Source organism: Prunus avium, chromosome 4 (assembly GCF_965620075.1).
Source record: "Prunus avium chromosome 4, drPruAviu1.hap1.1, whole genome shotgun sequence".
Taxonomy (NCBI): Eukaryota; Viridiplantae; Streptophyta; class Magnoliopsida; order Rosales; family Rosaceae; genus Prunus; species Prunus avium.
Window position 1 is genome coordinate 27,360,210 of NC_142287.1, and position 19,848 is coordinate 27,380,057.

Here is a 19,848-nt window from a genome sequence, read left to right on the forward strand (position 1 = left end):
GAGCTTCCTCCTTCATGTCGCTGTGAGTATGATATATTTTTTGTTTGGTGGCATGTCGTTTGTTTTAAGGCTGATTCTTATGGACTTTGTATGCAGAGCTCGATGGATTTGTTCGTGACAATGAGGAAGTCTGCGCGTGCTCATAGCCAAGCCTTGGCGAATACTACCGAAGCCAAGGCCTAGATTGCGAAGGCGAGTGAGTTTATGAGGGAGCGTCATCAGCTGCTGAAGGAGAAGGAGATGGCCGAACGCGAGCTGGTGGAGCTTCAGGCTAAAGCGGAGGCGACTGAGAGGGCAGCGAGAGTGTCTAATGCCACCCGTATTACCATTGAGGAGACCCTGAAGGCCATGGAGATGACGAAAGAGGATGAGCTTCGGGAAGCGAGGCAGAAGGGTGCCGAAAAGGCTCTTGTCCAGTTCAAGGCCTCGACCGAGTTTGAGAGCTTGGTTGACAAGGAGGTTGGGAAGTTGTGTCGGAAGCTGTTATAGCCCGTTCGGTGGTACGACTACGAGAAGTGTTGACAATGTTAGTTAAGTTAGGCAAGTCATAGTTAGGCAAGACATAGTTAGGCATGTTTACATTTCCTTGTCTACCACCTTTCCTTGTTTTAGGGAATACTTTTCTTGAGCAATGTAATCCTTGTCTTAGGGGGAATGTTTTAGGGAATGTTTCATGGAATGTTTCATGGAATGTTTTAGGGTTATTACATGTATATATGCTTTGATGTGTAATAGAATGTAAGTAAGTTGAAATCAGAAAATATGCATAGCTTCCAAATTCTCTACACTCTCCACTATCTCTACTCAACCTTCAATAACTCCTTCTAATTTGACATGGTATCAGAGCAGCGATCTTGCTGACTCTAGTCTCGAATTGTTGCTGCTATCATGGGAGAAAACGATTTCTTTCCCACTGAAAGTAGTACCACCGATCCGGCTACTCCTTATCAACCTACCTCCACAGAATTTGCTGCTCAAATGGCTGAGTTGATGAAGACACAATCATCGACATCAACTACGACCCCGACTCCGACGATTTCCTATGAAACCTCTTCTGCACAAATTGGCATTAAATTGGATGGCTCCAACTATGCCTTATGGTCTCAAGTTATTGAGATGTATGTTGCTGGCAAAGACAAGCTGGGATATCTCACTGGTGAATTCCCAGCTCCTTCTCCGACAGACTCTACATTCAACCGATGGCGGACAGAAAATGCAATTGTGAAAGGGTGGCTAATCAACTCCATGGAGCCAAGGTTGATTAGCAACTTCATTAGATTCCCGACGGCCAAAGGAGTATGGGATGCAATAGCCACAACTTACTTTGATGGCACTGACACCTCCCAGGTGTATGATCTTAAGAGGAGAATCTCCCGTATGCGACAAGGGGGAGGCTCGATTGAAACTTACTACAATGATCTCCAAGGCTTATGGCGAGAAATCGATTTTCGTCGTCCAAATGAGATGAAGTGTGAGTTGGATATCAAGAAATACTATGATATCATCCAAGAAGATCGAGTTTATATCTTCTTGGATGGTTTGGATGATCGACTTGACAAAGCCCGAAGTGATGTGCTCCAAATGAGTCCATTTCCTACAGTGGAGTAAGCCTATGCTCATGTTCGAAGAGAAGATATCCGACAAGCTGTGATGTTAGGAGCTCCAACACCAACCGGAGTAGGGCTGGCAGCAAAAGGAACATACCGACCCTCTCGCCCAAGTCCAACCACTCCACTCCAGCCACAGACCGCTGCCAACAAGACTACTCCACCTTCTCGACCCAAGGCTCCCATAGATGGAAATGGTTGCACTCACTGTGGGAATCCAAAGCACACTCGAGAAACCTGTTTTAAATTACATGGCTATCCTGAGTGGTGGGAGGGTCTTAAGGCTCGTAAACTTGCTGCTGGAGGAACGGGTCGTGCTGCCCTTGTCACCACGGATCCTCCGATAACGTTAATTCCTCATGAAGAGTCTACCTCAGCACCAGAAAAGAACGGGTCATCTTTCAGTGACTCAGGTAACTGTGGATATGTATTTCATACTTCATATACAAGTGACTTCACAGGTTGGATTATTGATTCAGGAGCCACAGATCATATGACGTTTGATCCAACCGATTTTCTAAGTACAACCACACCACAACAAACAAGTATTGCCAACGCAAATGGTGTTACCTCTCCTGTAATCGATGCTGGAACTATTGGCCTCTCTCCATCCCTTTCTCTTCAAAATACTTTACTTGTTCCATCATTGTCTAATAAATTGATGTCTGTTGGCCAAGCTACTGAGCAACTAAATTGTTGTGTACTCATGTATCCCAACTTCTGTTTATTTCAGGATATTCTCACCAAGGAGATCATTGGTCGTGGTACTAAGAGAGGGGGGTTGTACTATGTGGATGATTTCAGTATGGGAAAGGCACATAGTGTGAAGCACTCATCAACTTGGAAGGATCGACAACTTTGGCTATGGCACCGACGTTTGGGGCATCCGTCTTTTGGCTATATGAGACATCTATTTCCAGATTTGTTTTCAAGTTCATGTACTACTGATTTCCAATGTGATACGTGTATCTTAGCCAAGAGTCACAGAGCCTCTTATCCATTAAGTACAAATAAAAGTGTTACTCCATTTGCTTTGATACATTCTGATGTTTGGGGTCCTTCGCCTATCTCTACAACTTTGGGCTTCCGATGGTTTATCATTTTTGTGGATGATTGTACCAGCATGACTTGGCTCTTCATGATGAAAAATAAAACTGATGTATTCCCTATATTTCAGTCATTTCACAAGCAAATTGAAACTCAATTCTCTACCAAGATTCAAGTCCTTCGTTCTGACAATGGAGGTGAATATATCAACCATGATTTTCAGAACTACTTCCAAATGCATGGCATCATCCATGAAACCACTTGTCCTCAAACTCCCCAACAGAATGGTGTTGCGGAACGAAAAAACCGACACCTCCTTGAAATAGCACGAGCCCTTTTGATTGGAGCTCATGTTCCTCGCCACAATTGGGATGATGCTATAGTTACCGCAGTCTACCTCATCAACCGAATGCCATCCAAAGTTTTAGACTTCCGGACTCCATTACAAGCACTTGCCCAACAAGGGCCCTTGCCCTCCGTTCAGATGCTTCCGCCCCGAGTCTTTGGTTGTGTGGCATTCGTCCACCTCCATAAGAATCAACGTGGCAAACTTGATCCATGTGCTCTTAGATGTGTTTTCGTAGGCTATGCCGCTCATCAGAAAGGATATCGGTGTTATCACCCATCCAGCCGTCGTATGTATGTCACTTTGGATGTCACCTTTATGGAGTCTGAGATGTTCTTTCATGATCCGATGAACAAGGAGGCTTTGGAAATTCAAGGACCTGAAGATTGGAGCACAACAAACCAAAGCAATGAAGTTGAGTTTCGGAATCGGAGCCAAGCGACCGGTCGCCAAGAACCCAGCAACCGGTCGCCAAGAACCCAGCGACCGGTCGCCATCACGTACTGAAGCTGAAAATTCAACTCTGCCAAAAGTGACCGGTCGCCAGGAGCCCAGCGACCGGTCGCCATCACGTACTGAAGCTGAGAATTCAACTCTGCCAAAAGCGACCGGTCGCCAGGAGCCCAGCGACCGGTCGCCATCACGTACTGAAGCTGAAATTTCAACTCTGCCAAAAGCGACCGGTCGCCAGGAGCCCAGCGACCGGTCGCCATCAAGTCCTGAAGCTGAAATTTCAACTCTGCCAAAAGCGACCGGTCGCCAGGAACTCAGCGACCGGTCGCCAGCCCGCCAAGAACATGATATTTCTTCCTATTTTGCCAACGAGACTGATGAAGACCCCCCTCACATCTCAGTACCCTCTGATCAATCTCCTGAGAATACTCCTGAGGTAAGTGATTCTATTACATCTACTGCTTTAGTTGATGAAATTGTTCGATATCAATTACCTGTTAGACAGAATCGTGGAAAACCACCAATTCGGTATTCGCCGGATAACGGCAAGGCATCCAAGTATCCCATTGCAAATTATGTTTCTGCTGAAAAGTTATCTGCACCCCTCCAAGGCTTTGTACACCAGTTATCTGCAATTCATATTCCAACCAAAGTGAGTGAGGCCTTGAAGGATCCAAAATGGTTTCAAGCAATGACGGAAGAGATGCATGCTCTGGAGAAAAATCACACATGGACACTGGAGACTTTACCTCAAGGTAAGAGGACTGTCGGATGCAGATGGGTTTATACTTTGAAATATAAGGCTGATGGGTCAATTGAACGTTACAAAGCACGGCTTGTGGCAAAGGGATACACACAAACATATGGTATTGACTACGACGAAACCTTTGCCCCTGTTGCAAAGCTTAACACCGTTCGAGTGCTATTGTCTATTGCAGCAAATCTTGATTGGCCTCTCCACCAATTTGATGTCAAGAATGCCTTTCTCCATGGAGAACTCACAGAAGAAGTCTACATGGATATCCCACCAGGATATGTTACATCCACTCATGCTAATGTGGTATGTAGATTACGCAAGGCATTATATGGATTGAAGCAGTCTCCCCGGGCATGGTTTGGGCGTTTTACATTGGCAATGAGGAATTATGGTTTTAAGCAGAGTAATTCTGATCATACTCTGTTCTTAAAGCACAAGGGAGGAAAGGTAACTGCTCTAATCATTTATGTCGATGATATGATTATTACTGGAAATGATACGCAGGAAATTTCTCGACTCCAAAAATGTTTGGCAAAGGAGTTTGAAATGAAGAATCTTGGTGGCCTCAAGTACTTCTTGGGGATTGAAGTTGCTCGATCAAAGCAAGGCATATTTCTCTCACAAAGGAAGTATGTTCTAGATTTATTGGCCGAAACAGGAATGTTAGATTGCAAACCTGTGGACACTCCAATTGTTCAGAATCACCACCTTGGGGAATATCCCAATCAAGCACCCACTAACAAGGAACGATATCAAAGATTAGTGGGACGATTGATCTACCTGTCCCATACCCGACCCGACATCGCGTATGCTGTAAGTGTTGCTAGCCAGTTTATGCATTGTCCAAGTGAAGATCATATGGATGCGGTTTTTCGGATTTTGAAATATTTGAAGTCAGCACCAGGAAAAGGACTTCTGTTCACCAAAAATGGTCATCTGAATATCAGTGGCTATACAGATGCAGATTGGGCAGGAAATGTTACTGATAGACGATCAACATCAGGGTACTTCACATTTGTAGGAGGTAACTTGGTTACTTGGAGGAGCAAGAAACAGAATGTCGTTGCTTTGTCTAGTGCAGAAGCCGAATTCAGAGGAATGACCAAAGGAATTTGCGAACTCCTTTGGTTGAGGAAATTGCTTACAGAAATTGGATATGCACCTACATTAGGAATGCATCTACAGTGTGATAACAAGGCTGCAATATCCATTGCACACAATCCAGTTCAACATGATCGCACTAAACATGTTGAAGTGGATCGACACTTCATTAGACAGAAACTTGACAACAAAGAAATCCAACTTCCGTTTGTCAAGTCCGAAGATCAACTGGCCGATATATTGACAAAAGCAGTTTCTAGCAGAGTATTCCACAACTCACTGATCAAGTTGGGCATTGGTGACATCTATGCACCAACTTGAGGGGGAGTGTTGACAATGTTAGTTAAGTTAGGCAAGTCATAGTTAGGCAAGACATAGTTAGGCATGTTTACATTTCCTTGTCTACCACCTTTCCTTGTTTTAGGGAATACTTTTCTTGAGCAATGTAATCCTTGTCTTAGGGGGAATGTTTTAGGGAATGTTTCATGGAATGTTTTAGGGTTATTACATGTATATATGCTTTGATGTGTAATAGAATGTAAGTAAGTTGAAATCAGAAAATATGCATAGCTTCCAAATTCTCTACACTCTCCACTATCTCTACTCAACCTTCAATAACTCCTCCTAATTTGACAAGAAGGAGCTAGAGTTGGACTTCCAAAACAAGGCCCTGCCTCCGCTTCCAGAGGGGGTTACCGAAGATATGTTCCCAATGGAGGAAGAAGACGAAAAGGAGGAGGAAGCTGAGTAAGAAGTTGCTGACTGAGCTGAGGTCGTCTTCTTTTTTTGTATTTTGGACATAGACAGTGTTTGTAATGAACAATGAGGACATATGGCCTCTTTTTGTTTTTTTTGTTTTGGAATGAAATGAATGGCCATTCGGCCCCTTTCTGGCTTTAAAGCTTTTTGACATAAATGGCACGTCGTGTAATTCATTGAATACAGAGGCCAAAGGCCTATTGCATCACACTCACGTTGAATGTACAATACTTGCGCTGAAGACATAATACATGATAGTTGTCTATTTAAAATAGTACTTTAGGTGATCGGTATTCCAAGGATGACCGAGGTCTTTCCTTTGGAATCACGCAATTGATAAGTGCCTGGATGACAGGTGCGGATGACCTCATAAGGGCCTTCCCATGTTGAGCTGAGGGTGCCCTCGTTCGGCTTCTTTGTAGCCAAAGAGACTTTGTGCATGACCCAAACCCCGACTTTGAACGATAACACCATGTGCCATATCAATCGCCATATTGTTACAAATTCAACAAAATTATATACTTGGACATGCCAACATGTTGTCAACTTGTCACACATTAATTTCTCATTTGCTGCTTATGTTGATGGAATGGAAAATGCAGATGTATGCGATTGGGTGGAAGATATATGGACTACCAAAGGAGAAGAACAGGAAGCAGCAAAGAAACAGTTGCTGCAAGAACTACCAAACTAGCTAACTAGCTAGAGAATCATATGTCCTTTTGCACAAACTCCAGTTTTTTTTTTTTTAAAAGTACAAATAAAAAAAATTCCAAAATAGAATTTTTTAGAAAAAGTGGATCAGTATGAAATGATGAAAGGAGTGTTTTAGAGGGACCAGTGGAGTGTGGTTGGAAATCCTAGCTGCATCACCACGGCATCTAGCAGAAGACACAAGTCCCAACTTATGTAGCTTTTAATCAACTATAGCCTTTAATCTAGCGTTATTTTCCTTTTCGATATTGAAAGATGACTCGAGTTCAAATCAATCATACTATCTGATTGGGAAATACATACAAAAAGGAAGAAAAATATAATTTTTGTCCATTTCTGTTGTTGACTGCTTTGAATTTTTGGTTTATTTGGCCCCGGTCTTATTTAAACCATTCAATTCAAGTATTGCCTACGAACACATTATTTGTTCAATATATCTGGTGACTAAAATAACACTTTACTATTAGAAAAGTATCTTACTCTCTATTCACCGTCCTCTTTAAACCCACCTAAACCATAAGTAAGTTCATCTTCTCTTTATATCTCCAACACTTTGATGCATCATATGATATATTTATTTTTTTAAAGCTCTTAAACATGACTATTGGTGTAGGGAATTGACAATATCAACAGTATTAAGAGAAAATTGATACTTTATTTATGTCAGTTCAAGACTATATTATTGAGCTAAGAGGCCTAAAATTTTAACTACCAAGACATCTGTAGGACGTAAATTTCTTTAAATTAAATAAAATTAAATAAACTAAACTTTTAATACTGAAATCTGAAAACTATTTAACAAACTGTTTGTTAGTATGTTTTAATCTACTTTTGGTGTCTCTAGCTTTTGTGTTATGTGTTCAAGTTGGTTTATCTAAAATCGATTAGGTATATATTATGAGTGAGGGTATTTCCATTCACCATTTGATGAAAATTTAAATGACTCAATACTATAGTAATCGACAATCTCGGCAATAGTTATGTCATATTTTAAGTGATTATATGAAGAAGTATGTAGGGAGGTGTTTCTCCCAATAGGTGATTCTGGTCTTTCTAAAATCACTCCCGAACGATAATGGGAAAATTTTGCTTTACAGTGGAAGTAGCTGCATTCCACCTAAATTTTTTAAAACCATATAAAGTAATCAACATCAATTAAAAAGAAAAAAAGAAATTCAAGATTTTGATATCGAAAGCAGTGACGTAATGCCATCTGATTGGAAGAATCTAGAATAAGTATCAGGTACAAAATGGAAGAGAAAAAGAATATCTCCATCCGCCGTGCCTTCCGGGTCGTTTGACTACTTCTTCTGCCTTAAATTTTTGTCCATAAATACTCGCACTGCGGCTCACCCTACCACCACAGCCACCCACAGCTTCATATCTAAGCTGAAGTTTTGTAACCCTCTAAAAAACTTACCATCAACCAATTCAAAAGCTTCAATCTTTAATGGCGGATCAGGTGGTTTTGTTGGATTTCTGGCCCAGCCCTTTTGGGATGAGGCTGAGAATTGCTCTGGCTGAGAAGGGCGTTCAGTATGAGTACAAAGAGGAGGACTTGAGGAACAAGAGCCCACTCTTGCTCCAGTCAAACCCGGTTCACAAGAAGATCCCGGTTCTCATTCACAATGGCAAAGCGGTCTCTGAGTCCCTCATTGCGGTTCAGTACATTGATGAGGTTTGGAAGGATAAGGCTCCTCTGCTGCCTTCTGATCCTCACCTCCGAGCCCATGCCAGGTTCTGGGCTGACTACGTTGACAAGAAGGTAACTTTTGCTCATTTACTGATTTGTGCTTGGAATGTGTTGGAACTTGGAATTGAAACAAGTTTTTGTTTTTGGTTTTTCGGTAGTGGGATTGAAACAATTGAAAAGATGGGATTAATGCAAAACCAGAAGAAAGTTTGAAATTAGATTATCTGGTTATGTTTTTGTGTTTTTCTAAACAATATGGTGAATAGAATGATAATGAAATGGAAACAAGATCATGTTTGTGTCTTGTTTCAAACATAATTCTGAACATAAGTTAATGGACTTGAGCTTGCTTGAAATGGTATAGAATACAGATAAAGTGTCTCCGACAATCTTATTAACCCTTTAAGCTTTCTGCGATTCTGGTGATGTGAAATGCAGATGTATGAGATTGGGAGGAAGGTGTGGACAACCAAAGGAGAAGAACAGGATGCAGCAAAGAAGGAGTTCATTGAGTGCATTAGTGTGCTAGAAGGTGAGCTTGGAGACAAGCCTTACTTTGGGGGTAAGACTTTCGGATTCTTGGACGTGGCGCTCATTCCTTTTTCTAGCTGGTTCTCTGTCTACGAGAAGTTTGGCAACTTCAGTGTGGAGGCAGAGCACCCAAAGTTTATTGCATGGGTTAAGAGGTGCCTGGAGAAGGAGAGCGTGTCCAAGTCTATTCCTGACCAGCAAAAGGTCTATGAATTCGTTTTGGAAATGAGGACAAAGCTTGGAATAGAGTAAATGGGAGGAAGCAAGTTTGTTAGGTCACGTACTTGTTCTGTCTTTCAAGTTTGAACTTGTTTTCGTTTCTTTAAGATTAGAATAAAAGGGCACTTGACCAAGCCCTCTACAGTGTAAGGCACTTTGTTGTGCCTTTCTCTGGTCTTATGTTTCTTTGCCAATTGCTTTTGTAGTCAAATTATCATATTGTTGTTGACTTCTTGTTGTAGTAAGGAAATTTTACTTGGTCAAATTTCTTATTCAGTGAGCTAGTTTTCTTTTAGAAATTTCTTATTCGCTTGCTGCAAACACTGCTCATGCAGCTGCTTGGCCCTTGCCATCAATCTCCCTTACAAATTCCACACCCAATCCCTGGAGCCACATTTATGATATGTCCTGTGCAGGCTCAAGAAGCTATGACTGATTCACTTACTTCCTCCACATCTTTAACATGGTGACGTGTTAGGTTGTTGGGAGGAAAATAGCTTATTGATTCCCTCGTGATTTGCAGCTCAGCCGATTAAATGCATTCACTCATGTATTCCATATTTTACGATCAATTCATCCTCTCCTAGTATCAGTTTTATGAAAAAGAGAACGTGTAAAACATTTAAGCAAATATGTGTTACACGTTATGTTAAGCAAAAATTCATATACTTCAATTAATAACTAAATTTGATTTAGTTTTTCTAAGAATGTGACAGTTTAAACTACTCTAGATTAAAGAAAGCGGTCGGGGAAAGATTATCTAGTCTAAACAGGATTGAGTAGGATCAATTCGGTTGCAAGGTGATGGACATACTGCAAATTAATTACAGGTTGTGTCCTCAGTCCTTATCCTGCAGTCACCATTTTTGTATATATGGGACCAGAGGTCCCCAGTTGTCATCAAGGAGAATAAAAGCTTTTACTATTTCATTCATTATATTTGTAACCCCTGTAACTTTGTATCAAGCAATTCAAATCTGTCAATGGCGGATGAGGTGGTGTTGTTGGACTACTGGGCCAGCCCTTATGGGATGAGGGTGAGAATCGCTCTGGCTGAGAAGGGCATTCAGTACGAGTCCAGGGAAGAGGACTACTTGACCAACAAGAGCTCACTCTTGCTGCAGATGAACCCGGTTCACAAGAAGATCCCGGTTCTCATTCACAATGGCAAACCGGTCTCCGAGTCTCTCATTGCGGTTCAGTACATCGACGAGGTTTGGAAGGACAAGGCTCCTCTTTTGCCCTCTGATCCTTACCTTAGAGCCCAAGCCATGTTCTGGGCTGACTTCGTTGACAAGAAGGTAATTTTACTAATTTGTGTTTGGAATATGTTTGATTTGAACCAATTGAAAAGATGGGAAGTTAGATTATCTGGTTTTATTTTTGTGTTGGTGTTCTGTCTGTACACAAACGTGTTAGAACTTTTAAGATTTTTCTGATACATGGAACTATTACTGAGGATGTAAATTATTAGAATGATAATTAAAAGGAAATAAGATCAATGCTTGTGATTACAGTGTTACAATAAGCGCTAATTAGTAGTAAGTTAATGTTCTAACTCCTTGATTGGGACCGTGCCCCCACACAATCTGAACTGTCAAAGGCAATCTGTGTAAAAATCCACTCCAATCGAAAAACGCCAAGTTGTATAACTGTGACATTATAAATAATTACATAGGTCTAAAATATAATTGATCCAATGGTTTATATGTTATTGAGAATTCTTCTATTGCCTTTTGATGTTGAAAATCCAGATTGTTGCCACAAAGAATTATAAGTTTGATTCAAATCTTGACACGTTGCACAGTGCAACACCATATAGAAAAAGCTGAACTAATCGTGTACCTGTTCCAACAAAACTTGCCAATTGGACAGATTGGACTTAAGTAACAGATTGCTGACTACTCTGACTTATATTTCCTTCATCAAACCAAAACCAAACTTTAGTCCTTGAATCCAATGTAATGATTTTTTTTTTCTGTACTTACCAGAAAAAAAATTCATGTGAATGTCAATACATGGAGGGTTGAGAGCCCCATTTTTATGGTTCGCCTCGGGCCTCTGGAATCTTATGACCGGCCCTGAGGTGTGAAATGCAGGTATATGAGAGTGGAAAGAGGACATGGATAACCAAAGGAGAAGAACAGGAAGCAGCAAAGAGGGAATTCCTCGAGTGCATAAGGTTGTTAGAAGAAGAGCTTGGAGACAAGCCTTACTTTGGGGGTGAGAACCTCGGATTCGTGGACGTGGCACTTATTCCTACCTATAGCTGGTTTTATGTGCGCGAGAAATTTGGAAACTTCAGTGTGGAGGCAAAGCACCCAAAGTTTATTGCATGGGCAAAGAGGTGCATGCAGAAGGAGAGTGTGTCCAAGTCTCTTCCTGACCAGAAAAGGGTCTACGAATTCGCCCTGCACTTTCGGAGTAAACTTGGAATGGGGTAGATGGGAAAAAGCATGGGCATATAAATAAGATATCATCCATGTACTTGTTCTGTGTTTTTTAAGTTTCAACCTCTGTTTAGGGTTGTTTTGAAATTAGAATAAAAGGGCACTTGGCCAAGTTGCCAAGCCCCCTCTACTTTGAGGAGGCACTTTGTTGTTCCTCTGGTCATATGTGTTCTGTAGTCAAATTATCAAATTGTTGTGAACTTGTTATGACAAAGCTCAACAAGCAGCCAAAAAAATGCAACTCAGAAACACCCTTTCTACATATGAACACTTTACTCATAACAATAGGCAAACACATCAAAGTGTCTGCATTACTATTGTCGACGGCAAATATCATTATTGACTGGAAAAACAAAGCTGAAAGGAAAAAGATCCAGAAGAACAGCCTAACATATGATTGCAGGATTTGCTAACCTGGTGACCATGTTGATAGAGTCTGCTGCTGGCTAGCTGCCTGTTCTATACCCTATTAACAAGAGACTCATACACCTTTTTAGGGTCTGCAAGAGATTTCGACACGCTCTCCCGGTGCATGCACCTCCTGGCCCATTCAATCAGCTTGGGGCACTCTGCCTCTGTGCTGAAGTTTCCATAAGTCTCATATGCATAGAACCAGCTGTAGAATGGGATAAGAGCAATGTCCAAGAACCCAAAGCTCTCACCCTCAAAATAAGGCTCGTCTCCAAGCTCTCCTTCCAACTGCTTAAGGGCTTCAATAAATTCCTTCTTGCCTGCCTCTTGTTCCTCTCCTTGTGTTCCCCATAGTTTCCTCGAAGCAACATAGAACTGCAATTTTTGCAAACATTATTACATCAAAATGAACCCCTAGACATTATTCAATTGGATTAAACTGTTTTTTCTAGTCCCCATTCCAAAAGAAATTTCTGTTGCACCACCTTGAAATTAAAACTCTGTTTTTGCCAAGGTTGTAGGCTTGTTGCTCCTCTAACACTAATCAGTTTCTATTTTCAAAAAATACTACTCATTTATCCAGACACACAGAATTAATAAGATATTTTAAAAAAGTGGACTTGTTTTATTTTTTATACAATCTTCCCAGATAGCAAGCAAGATCATGTTGTAATTAAGCATACCATAGTTTCAAGGTCTGGTGTGGAACAGAGTGGCCCATTGAAACTCCCATGAAAAAATAGTTTCTCATTTATGTAAATCCTTTCAATTTGGTCTAATATAAGTAAATTTTAACCTGGGAAAACTTCAAATTTTCAAAATTTTCTATAATTTTTCTGGAGTTGAATTGCAAGCAGTATGTATATGTAGCAGCTTTATATATAGAAAAAAAAGGCAAGAGACAACTTAGACAAGCTAATTACCTTCTTGTCAATGAAATCAGCCCAGAACCTTGACCGAGCTCTCTGGTAAGGATCAGAGGGAAGCAGAGGAGCTTTGTCCCTCCAAACCTCATCAACATACTGCACAATGATCAGAGACTCACAGACTGGTTTACCGTTGTGGATGAGAACCGGGATCTTCTTGTGAACCGGGTTCATCTGCTGAAGCAATGAACTCTTGTTCCTCAGGTCCTCCTCTCTGTTCTCATACTTGACACCCTTCTCAGCCAGCGCCACTCTCGCCCTCATCGCAAACATGCTTGCCCTGAAATCCAAAAGAACAACCTCATCCGCCATTGTTGACTGATACACAAAACAAGCTTCTTCTTCTTCTTCAAGCTCTGTATAGCTTGACTGAGAGCAAATATATAAAGGTGTTTGACTTGTTTGCATGTGCTAAAAAAATGTATTCGGCGGCTGAATTTGGGAGGGAGTGTCACGTGGCATGCTGTGTGTCGTTTAGGGGGCTAGTCTCCAAAAACAAACCCCACAAAGGAAAAGTTGCCATGGCAAGAAGTGGGCCCACGAAATTGAGCAAGTCTAAGGCAAGACTTGCTTGGGCAAGTTGACGTCATGTTGATGTCAACGGCCAATTTAAATACCAAAAAAAATCAAAATCAAAATCAAAAAATTTATTTGTTATAAATACATAGCCATGTTCTTCACTGCACACACCAAAATCCATACAAATTCCTCTCCTTATGTCTCATGTAAATAGTGGTTATTCTTGGGCTGCCATGGCAATGGGTGGGAATGTATCAAAAAATTGCTAGGACAGTCACTATTCATATGAATAGTGTTTGCCCTTGCCATGGCACAATGGAGTGGAAGTGCTCTAAAGGTGTGTTTTCCAATTCCAACCAAAGCTTTCCACCTACTTCTTGCTTTCGCTTTTGCAACTTGCACTACATGTGGAATTTTTGTGTATGGGGGCCTTCTCTAATGCGAACTCTAAGATGCGAACTCGTTGCGAACTTTTGTTTTTAACCGTTGGATGGCTTGTGTGGCTTTATTTTCTTTATTTTCGCTCTTCTTCCAACGGTTAAAAACAAAAGTTCGCAACGAGTTCGCATCTTAGAGTTCGCATTGGAGAAGCCCCCTTTGTGTATGATAGGCTTCCTCTGTTCAAGTATTTCTTCTACCTTATTTTCAGACCATATCTTTGATGGGTCAAGTCAAGAGGTCTATTTGTATACAACTATTTCAGTTTAGGATATATTCCACTAATCAACTTCTCAAATTGCTACGTAGAGTCTTACTAATTCACTTATTATAAGAAATTTTTTGTTTATATTCAATAAAATAGAAAATATAAAGGACATAGTAAATAGACTAGTTCTGTTTTGGGCTTAGTCAACTTCTTTTAATTTTTTTTTAACTTGAAGTCAATGGGCCTTTGCAAGTGCTTTAGGGCCTCTTTAATTTGTATTGACAGTTATGTTTCTACCATATTCTATAAATTTCAACTTATACCCTCACAATCCACTCTCGGAAAAAGACAACACACTGCAGAGCTTCAAAAGGCATGTAGTTTCATTCTTGAAAACTCAGCAATTTATTGAAAAAGAAAAAATATATATTGAGTGGAGATATTATAATTGTGGAGGAAATAATGGTGTAAGAGGAAGCAAATGATTGAGTGTCCATGTCAGTATATATGATTTTTCAAGCTTATGGAGTCCGATCAATTGTTATCCAATGGAGCACCAAACACAGTATAACTTAGTCAGACTATTTATTCGGAACAGAACCAAACGCCTTCTAATAGTATAGATAAACAGTCAGTACTCTGCAAAACAAATTAATACTATCCGATAGAAATTAGTCAGTACACTCCTTACCTTAGAGCCCAAGTCATGTTCTAGGCCGACTTCGTTGACAAGAAGGTAATTTTACTAATTTGTGTTTGGAATATGTTTGATTTGAAACAATTGAAAAGATGGGAAGATAGATTATCTGGTTATATTTTTTGTGTTGGTGTTCTGTCTGTAAACAAACATGTTAGAACTTTAAGATTTTTCTGATACATGGAACTATTACTGAGGATGTAAATTATTAGAATGATAATTAAATGGAAGTAGGATCAATGCTTGTGTTTTCAGTATTACAATAAGCACTAATTAGTTAGTAAGTTAATAATTAGCCCACAATTTGAAATGTCCATTCTTTAGGTGTTCATTGAAAGATAATATGTGTAAGAATCCACTCCAATCGAAAAACGCCAAGTTATATGACTGTGACATTATAAATAATTACATAGGTCTAAAATATAATTGATCCAATTATAGGTAGTTTTTATGGTTCGCCTAAGGTGTGAAATGCAGGTATATGAGAGTGGAAAGAGGACAAGGAGAACCAAAGGAGAAGAACATGAAGTAGCAAATAGGGAATTCCTTGAGTGCATAAGGTTGTTAGAAGAAGAGCTTGGAGACAAGCCTTACTTTGGGGGTGAGAACCTCGGATTCGTGGACGTGGCACTTATTCCTACCTATAGCTGGTTTTATGTGCGCGAGAAATTTGGAAACTTCAGTGTGGAGTGTCACGGCCCATATGTTGAAGGCTCAACCCAACAACTCTGGGGCCAACCTAGAGGATCCATTTATGAAGGTCAAGCACCACAAGAGAAGCTCAAGGCCCAACCCGTCGAATGGATCATGCTAGACCTCTTAGCCCACATGTCTAGATTCAAGGTAGACTCCGGTTGGTGACAGTAGTAGGTAGATTTTGGTTGGTGAGATTGTATCCTAGCTCTCTATTGTGGTGGTAGGTGGGATGGAATCTTTATATAAGGAGGATGTCTCATTGTGTATCCTCACCTCACATTTAACATCCTTTAAAACTACATAAGCTTCCATCAAGATTGAACAGAAAACAAACATGTTCTACTGTAGAGTTTTATGAACACATTCATTCATTGTCCCTTTATTCGACTGCCAAGGTCTAATCACTTGTTACAGTGACAATTCTGTCATGAATGAAATTTGCACAGATATCTTTAGCTAGCTTTTTTGTTTCATTTCATTCAAGCATTAAAACGCATACTCATCCATTAAACATATAATTGCTTAATGAACAAATAAATTCCTTTATTTGAACCTCAAAACAAGATCATCCTCCATTGAAACCAAAACTAACTGTGAACTTAAAACAATAACAAAATCGAAACTACTTAATCTTAACAATGCTCCCACTGTTTTAAGCATCCAAATTATTCTTCAGTCCCATGCTATGAACATGCCTGTGAAAAACTGCATTTGGAACCCCTTTTGTAAGTGGATCTGCAATCATCTTTTCTGTACCAATGTGGCTTATGTTGGTATATCCTTGAGCAATCTTTTCTTTTACTATTATGAATTTAACATCCAACAGCCTCGAACATTTTGTCCTTTTGTTACCTTTTGCAAATAAAACTGCAGCACTATTGTCATTCCATATTTGAATGGGCCTATGGATAGATTCAACCACATTTAGACTGAGAATGAAATTTCTCAGCCATATAGCTTGAGAGGTAGCTTCATAACAAGCTAGGAATTCTACAAACATGGTTGAACCTGCTGTCAATGGTTGTTTCACACTTCTCCATGATACTGCACCTTCTCCAAACATGAACACATAACCTGATGTAGATTTTAAGGTGTCTTGACAACCTGCAAAATCTGCATCTGCATAACCTTGTAATTCAAGTGTATCACTTCTTTTAAAGATTAATTTGTAATCTTTAGTTCTTTGTAAGTATCTCAACACTCTTTTCCTTGCAATCCAGTGTGCTTGTCCAGGATTCGACTGAAATCTTCCTAGCATGCTTACAGCAAAAGCTAAGTCAGGTCTGGTACAGACTTGTGCATACATCAAACTTCCTACAAGAGAAGCATATGGTTTGTCAACCATCTCTAGCCTTTCTTGTTCAGTCTTGGGTGCTTGCTCAGTGCCCAGCTTGTCCCCTTTTGCTATAGGAATGTCACTTCCTGTATAGTTCTGCATATTAAACCTCTTGAGCACCTTTTCTATGTAAGACTTTTGAGACAGTCCTAGAACCCCATTCTTTCGATCTCTGCTTATGTCTATTCCCAAAACATATGATGCCTCACCTAGATTAGTCATTTCGAAATTCTTCGATAAGAAATTCTTGCAGTCATGTAACATGGTCTGATTTGTGCAAGCTAACAAGATGTCATCTACATAAAGAACTGGTATAATGAAATGTCTCCCACTCATTTTCATATAGATACATTCATCCAAGGCATTCTCAATGAAACCAAAATCCTTAACTACCTTGTTAAACTTTAGATACCACTGTCTAGAGGCTTGCTTTAAGCCATAGATCGATTTACATAGCTTGCAGACTAATTCTGTTGGCGGTCGCAAATCTCACGGCCTGGTGCTCCGGGCCGAGGGGATATGCGTCAACACGTGACGTCCTTCTTTTGGATGCGCTACGGTTGTGCGCGGGTGTGCCAGTACGGTCTACCGTGTGTCGAGAGAGTGATGTGTTTAGGTAAATGATTAAGTGGTGCGCCTGTTTGAGTTCGACTTCTAATCAAACGATTGTGGCCGAGAGAGGAATTGATCTTGGCCGTCAGGTTCACGGCCTGAGCTACAAGGCCGTTTAGTGGTGGTGTTGATGGTGGGTTTTAGGCGGTGCTCCGGCGCGTTGCTCGGAGAGCGACGGTCGTATGATATATGGGGTGGATGAGCGAGTAACAGAGATGGTGCTCCGGCGCCTCGAAAATCAAGGGTGGTATGATATATTGATGAATGGATTTTCCTTACAATCTATCACTACTCCTAGGAAAGCAAATAAAGGTATTGAAAGTGCATTACAAGAAGATAAATGACAGGAAAATATAATTTGCTCCGTGGGAGGCTTTTGGTTTGGTGTTTGAACCCTTTGAATGTTGCTCGAGCTTGGTATTTATAGGAAGAGTCCTGGAGGGACAATCGAGGCTGAAAAGATCTGCGTGGTGGAGCCTGATCGAAGCAAGTGGGTAGTCAAATCGGCATTTGGGATCGTGAAGCATGGTGGTGTGACCCTCATAAATCCCGGTAAATCTCGGCCACCGCCCTGATCGTGGGTTCTGCGCTCTTGGCCGTGGGAACGCATTTAATGCCCTAGTCTGGTGGTTGGTGATCTGACCTTAAGTTGTAAGAATATTTGTGAGAATGTTTGCGCCTAACCACTCTGATTTCCATCACCAAATCCTGACTTTAGTCACTTCCCTTCTTCCCTCGTGTATTAAATGCCTTTTTGCGACTAGTGGGTTTGCTAGTCAGAGGCGTTACTTCTTTAAATGAAGTGTGGGATCCTGTCGCCCACGTGGCAATCTAACCTCAATCTCTTTGGCCGTGTCTCTTTCCCCCTTCGGCCTCGGCCGTTGCTTGGCCGAGAGGATTTCGCCTTCGCGGCTTTTCTTTTGTCTTTAGGAAGGCAAATGCCTAACGAACCGCCATGTTTCAGTTCATGGGTAGGTGCTAGGGCCGAGAGGAAGTCCCTTCGGTCAGTTTATGACCGAGATTTATTAGGCACAAACAAATTCTTTTCCTCCTTCTTGAACAAAACCCTCAAGCTGTGCCATGTAAATGTTTTCTTCTAAATCCCCATTTAGGAAAGCTGTTTTGACGTCCATTTGGTGTAAATGAAGATCAAAATGTGCTACAAGAGCCATGATTACCCTTAATGAATCCTTGGTTGAGACTGGTGAGAAAGTGTCATTAAAATCTATCCCTTCCTTCTGCGTGAATCCCATAGCAACCAACCTTGCCTTATATCTGTCTATATGCCCATTTGAATTCAATTTTGTTTTATACACCCACTTGCAGCCAATTGGTTTGCAGCCTTGAGGTAAAGTCACAAGATTCCAAACACCATTCTTTTCCATCGATTTTAATTCTGACTTCATGGCTGCGAACCAATTATCTTTATTTTCACTTGTCATTGCCTGTCTGAAAGTTGCAGGATCATCTTGTGTGTTGATGTCATGTTCTGATCCCTGCAAATACACAAAATAGTCATCTCCCAAAAGCAGGTTTTCTTTGCCTTTGTGATCTTCTTAGTTCCATGTTTGGTTCCGGTTCTTCCACTGCTTGTGCTTGATTCATATTTTGATCCTCCATTTGCAATGCTTGATTTTCATTCAATTCCAATTGTTCTGCGTTTTCATGACCATCTGCATTAGTCTCTTCAGTGTATTCCATTTGAGTATTGCTTGAATTAAACTGAGGCAAGACCACAATATTTTCATTAGGATTCAATAACACATCTTGATCCAAAATTGTCTCTTCAAAACTGAATTCTCCTTCTTTATCTCCTTCATGGTCAGTCTCGATGAAGACTGCTCTAGAGGTCTCTATGAACCTTGTTGTGTGGTGAGGACAATAGAATCTGTAGCCCTTTGTCCTCTCAGGGTATCCAATGAAGTAGCAGCTTATAGTTTTTTGGATCCAATTTCTTTTCTGTAGGATTATAAGGTTTTGCTTCTGCTCTACATCCCCATGTTCTCAGATGTTTTATGCTAGGCTTCCTTCCATTCCATACTTCATAGGGAATATTATTTGTGCTTTTGGTTGGAATTCTATTTAAGATATAATTGGCAGTTTTCAAAGTTTCTCCCCAAAGGTAAATTGGAAGGCTTGAGCAGCTCATCATGCTTCTTATCATGTCTTTCAAGGTTCTGTTTCTCCTTTCTGAAATTCCATTTTGTTGGGGTGTTCCTGGATTGGTGTATTGTGCTATAATTCCTTCCTCTTGAAGAAACTTGGCAAAGGGTCCAGGATTTCTTCCAGCCTCGTTAAACTTTCCATAATACTCTCCCCCTCTATCTG

The 19,848-nt window shown here is 40.7% G+C and overlaps 3 protein-coding genes and 1 pseudogene across 3 annotated transcripts; 3 read left to right on the forward strand and 1 right to left on the reverse strand.

The window, feature by feature from the left end:
- The first annotated feature begins 8,056 nt into the window (after positions 1 to 8,056).
- Positions 8,057 to 9,526, forward strand: LOC110772764 (putative glutathione S-transferase). The gene is made up of 2 exons (XM_021977234.2): positions 8,057 to 8,549; positions 8,916 to 9,526. The coding sequence occupies exons 1-2, from the start codon at positions 8,235 to 8,237 to the stop codon at positions 9,258 to 9,260; spliced, it is 660 nt and encodes a 219-aa protein (XP_021832926.1). The 5' UTR covers positions 8,057 to 8,234; the 3' UTR covers positions 9,261 to 9,526.
- Positions 9,527 to 10,091: 565 nt separating this feature from the next.
- LOC110772836 (putative glutathione S-transferase) lies at positions 10,092 to 11,820 on the forward strand. The gene is made up of 2 exons (XM_088251721.1): positions 10,092 to 10,528; positions 11,327 to 11,820. The coding sequence occupies exons 1-2, from the start codon at positions 10,211 to 10,213 to the stop codon at positions 11,669 to 11,671; spliced, it is 663 nt and encodes a 220-aa protein (XP_088107847.1). The 5' UTR covers positions 10,092 to 10,210; the 3' UTR covers positions 11,672 to 11,820.
- A 93-nt stretch (positions 11,821 to 11,913) lies between these two features.
- LOC110772807 (putative glutathione S-transferase parC) lies at positions 11,914 to 13,396 on the reverse strand. The gene is made up of 2 exons (XM_021977279.2): positions 13,012 to 13,396; positions 11,914 to 12,463 (listed from the first exon to the last, which is right to left on the reverse strand). Exons 1-2 carry the CDS (start codon positions 13,324 to 13,326, stop codon positions 12,137 to 12,139), a joined length of 642 nt encoding a protein of 213 aa, XP_021832971.1. The 5' UTR covers positions 13,327 to 13,396; the 3' UTR covers positions 11,914 to 12,136.
- A 1,951-nt stretch (positions 13,397 to 15,347) lies between these two features.
- LOC110771840 (putative glutathione S-transferase pseudogene) lies at positions 15,348 to 15,737 on the forward strand (annotated as a pseudogene).
- The last annotated feature ends 4,111 nt before the right edge of the window (positions 15,738 to 19,848 follow it).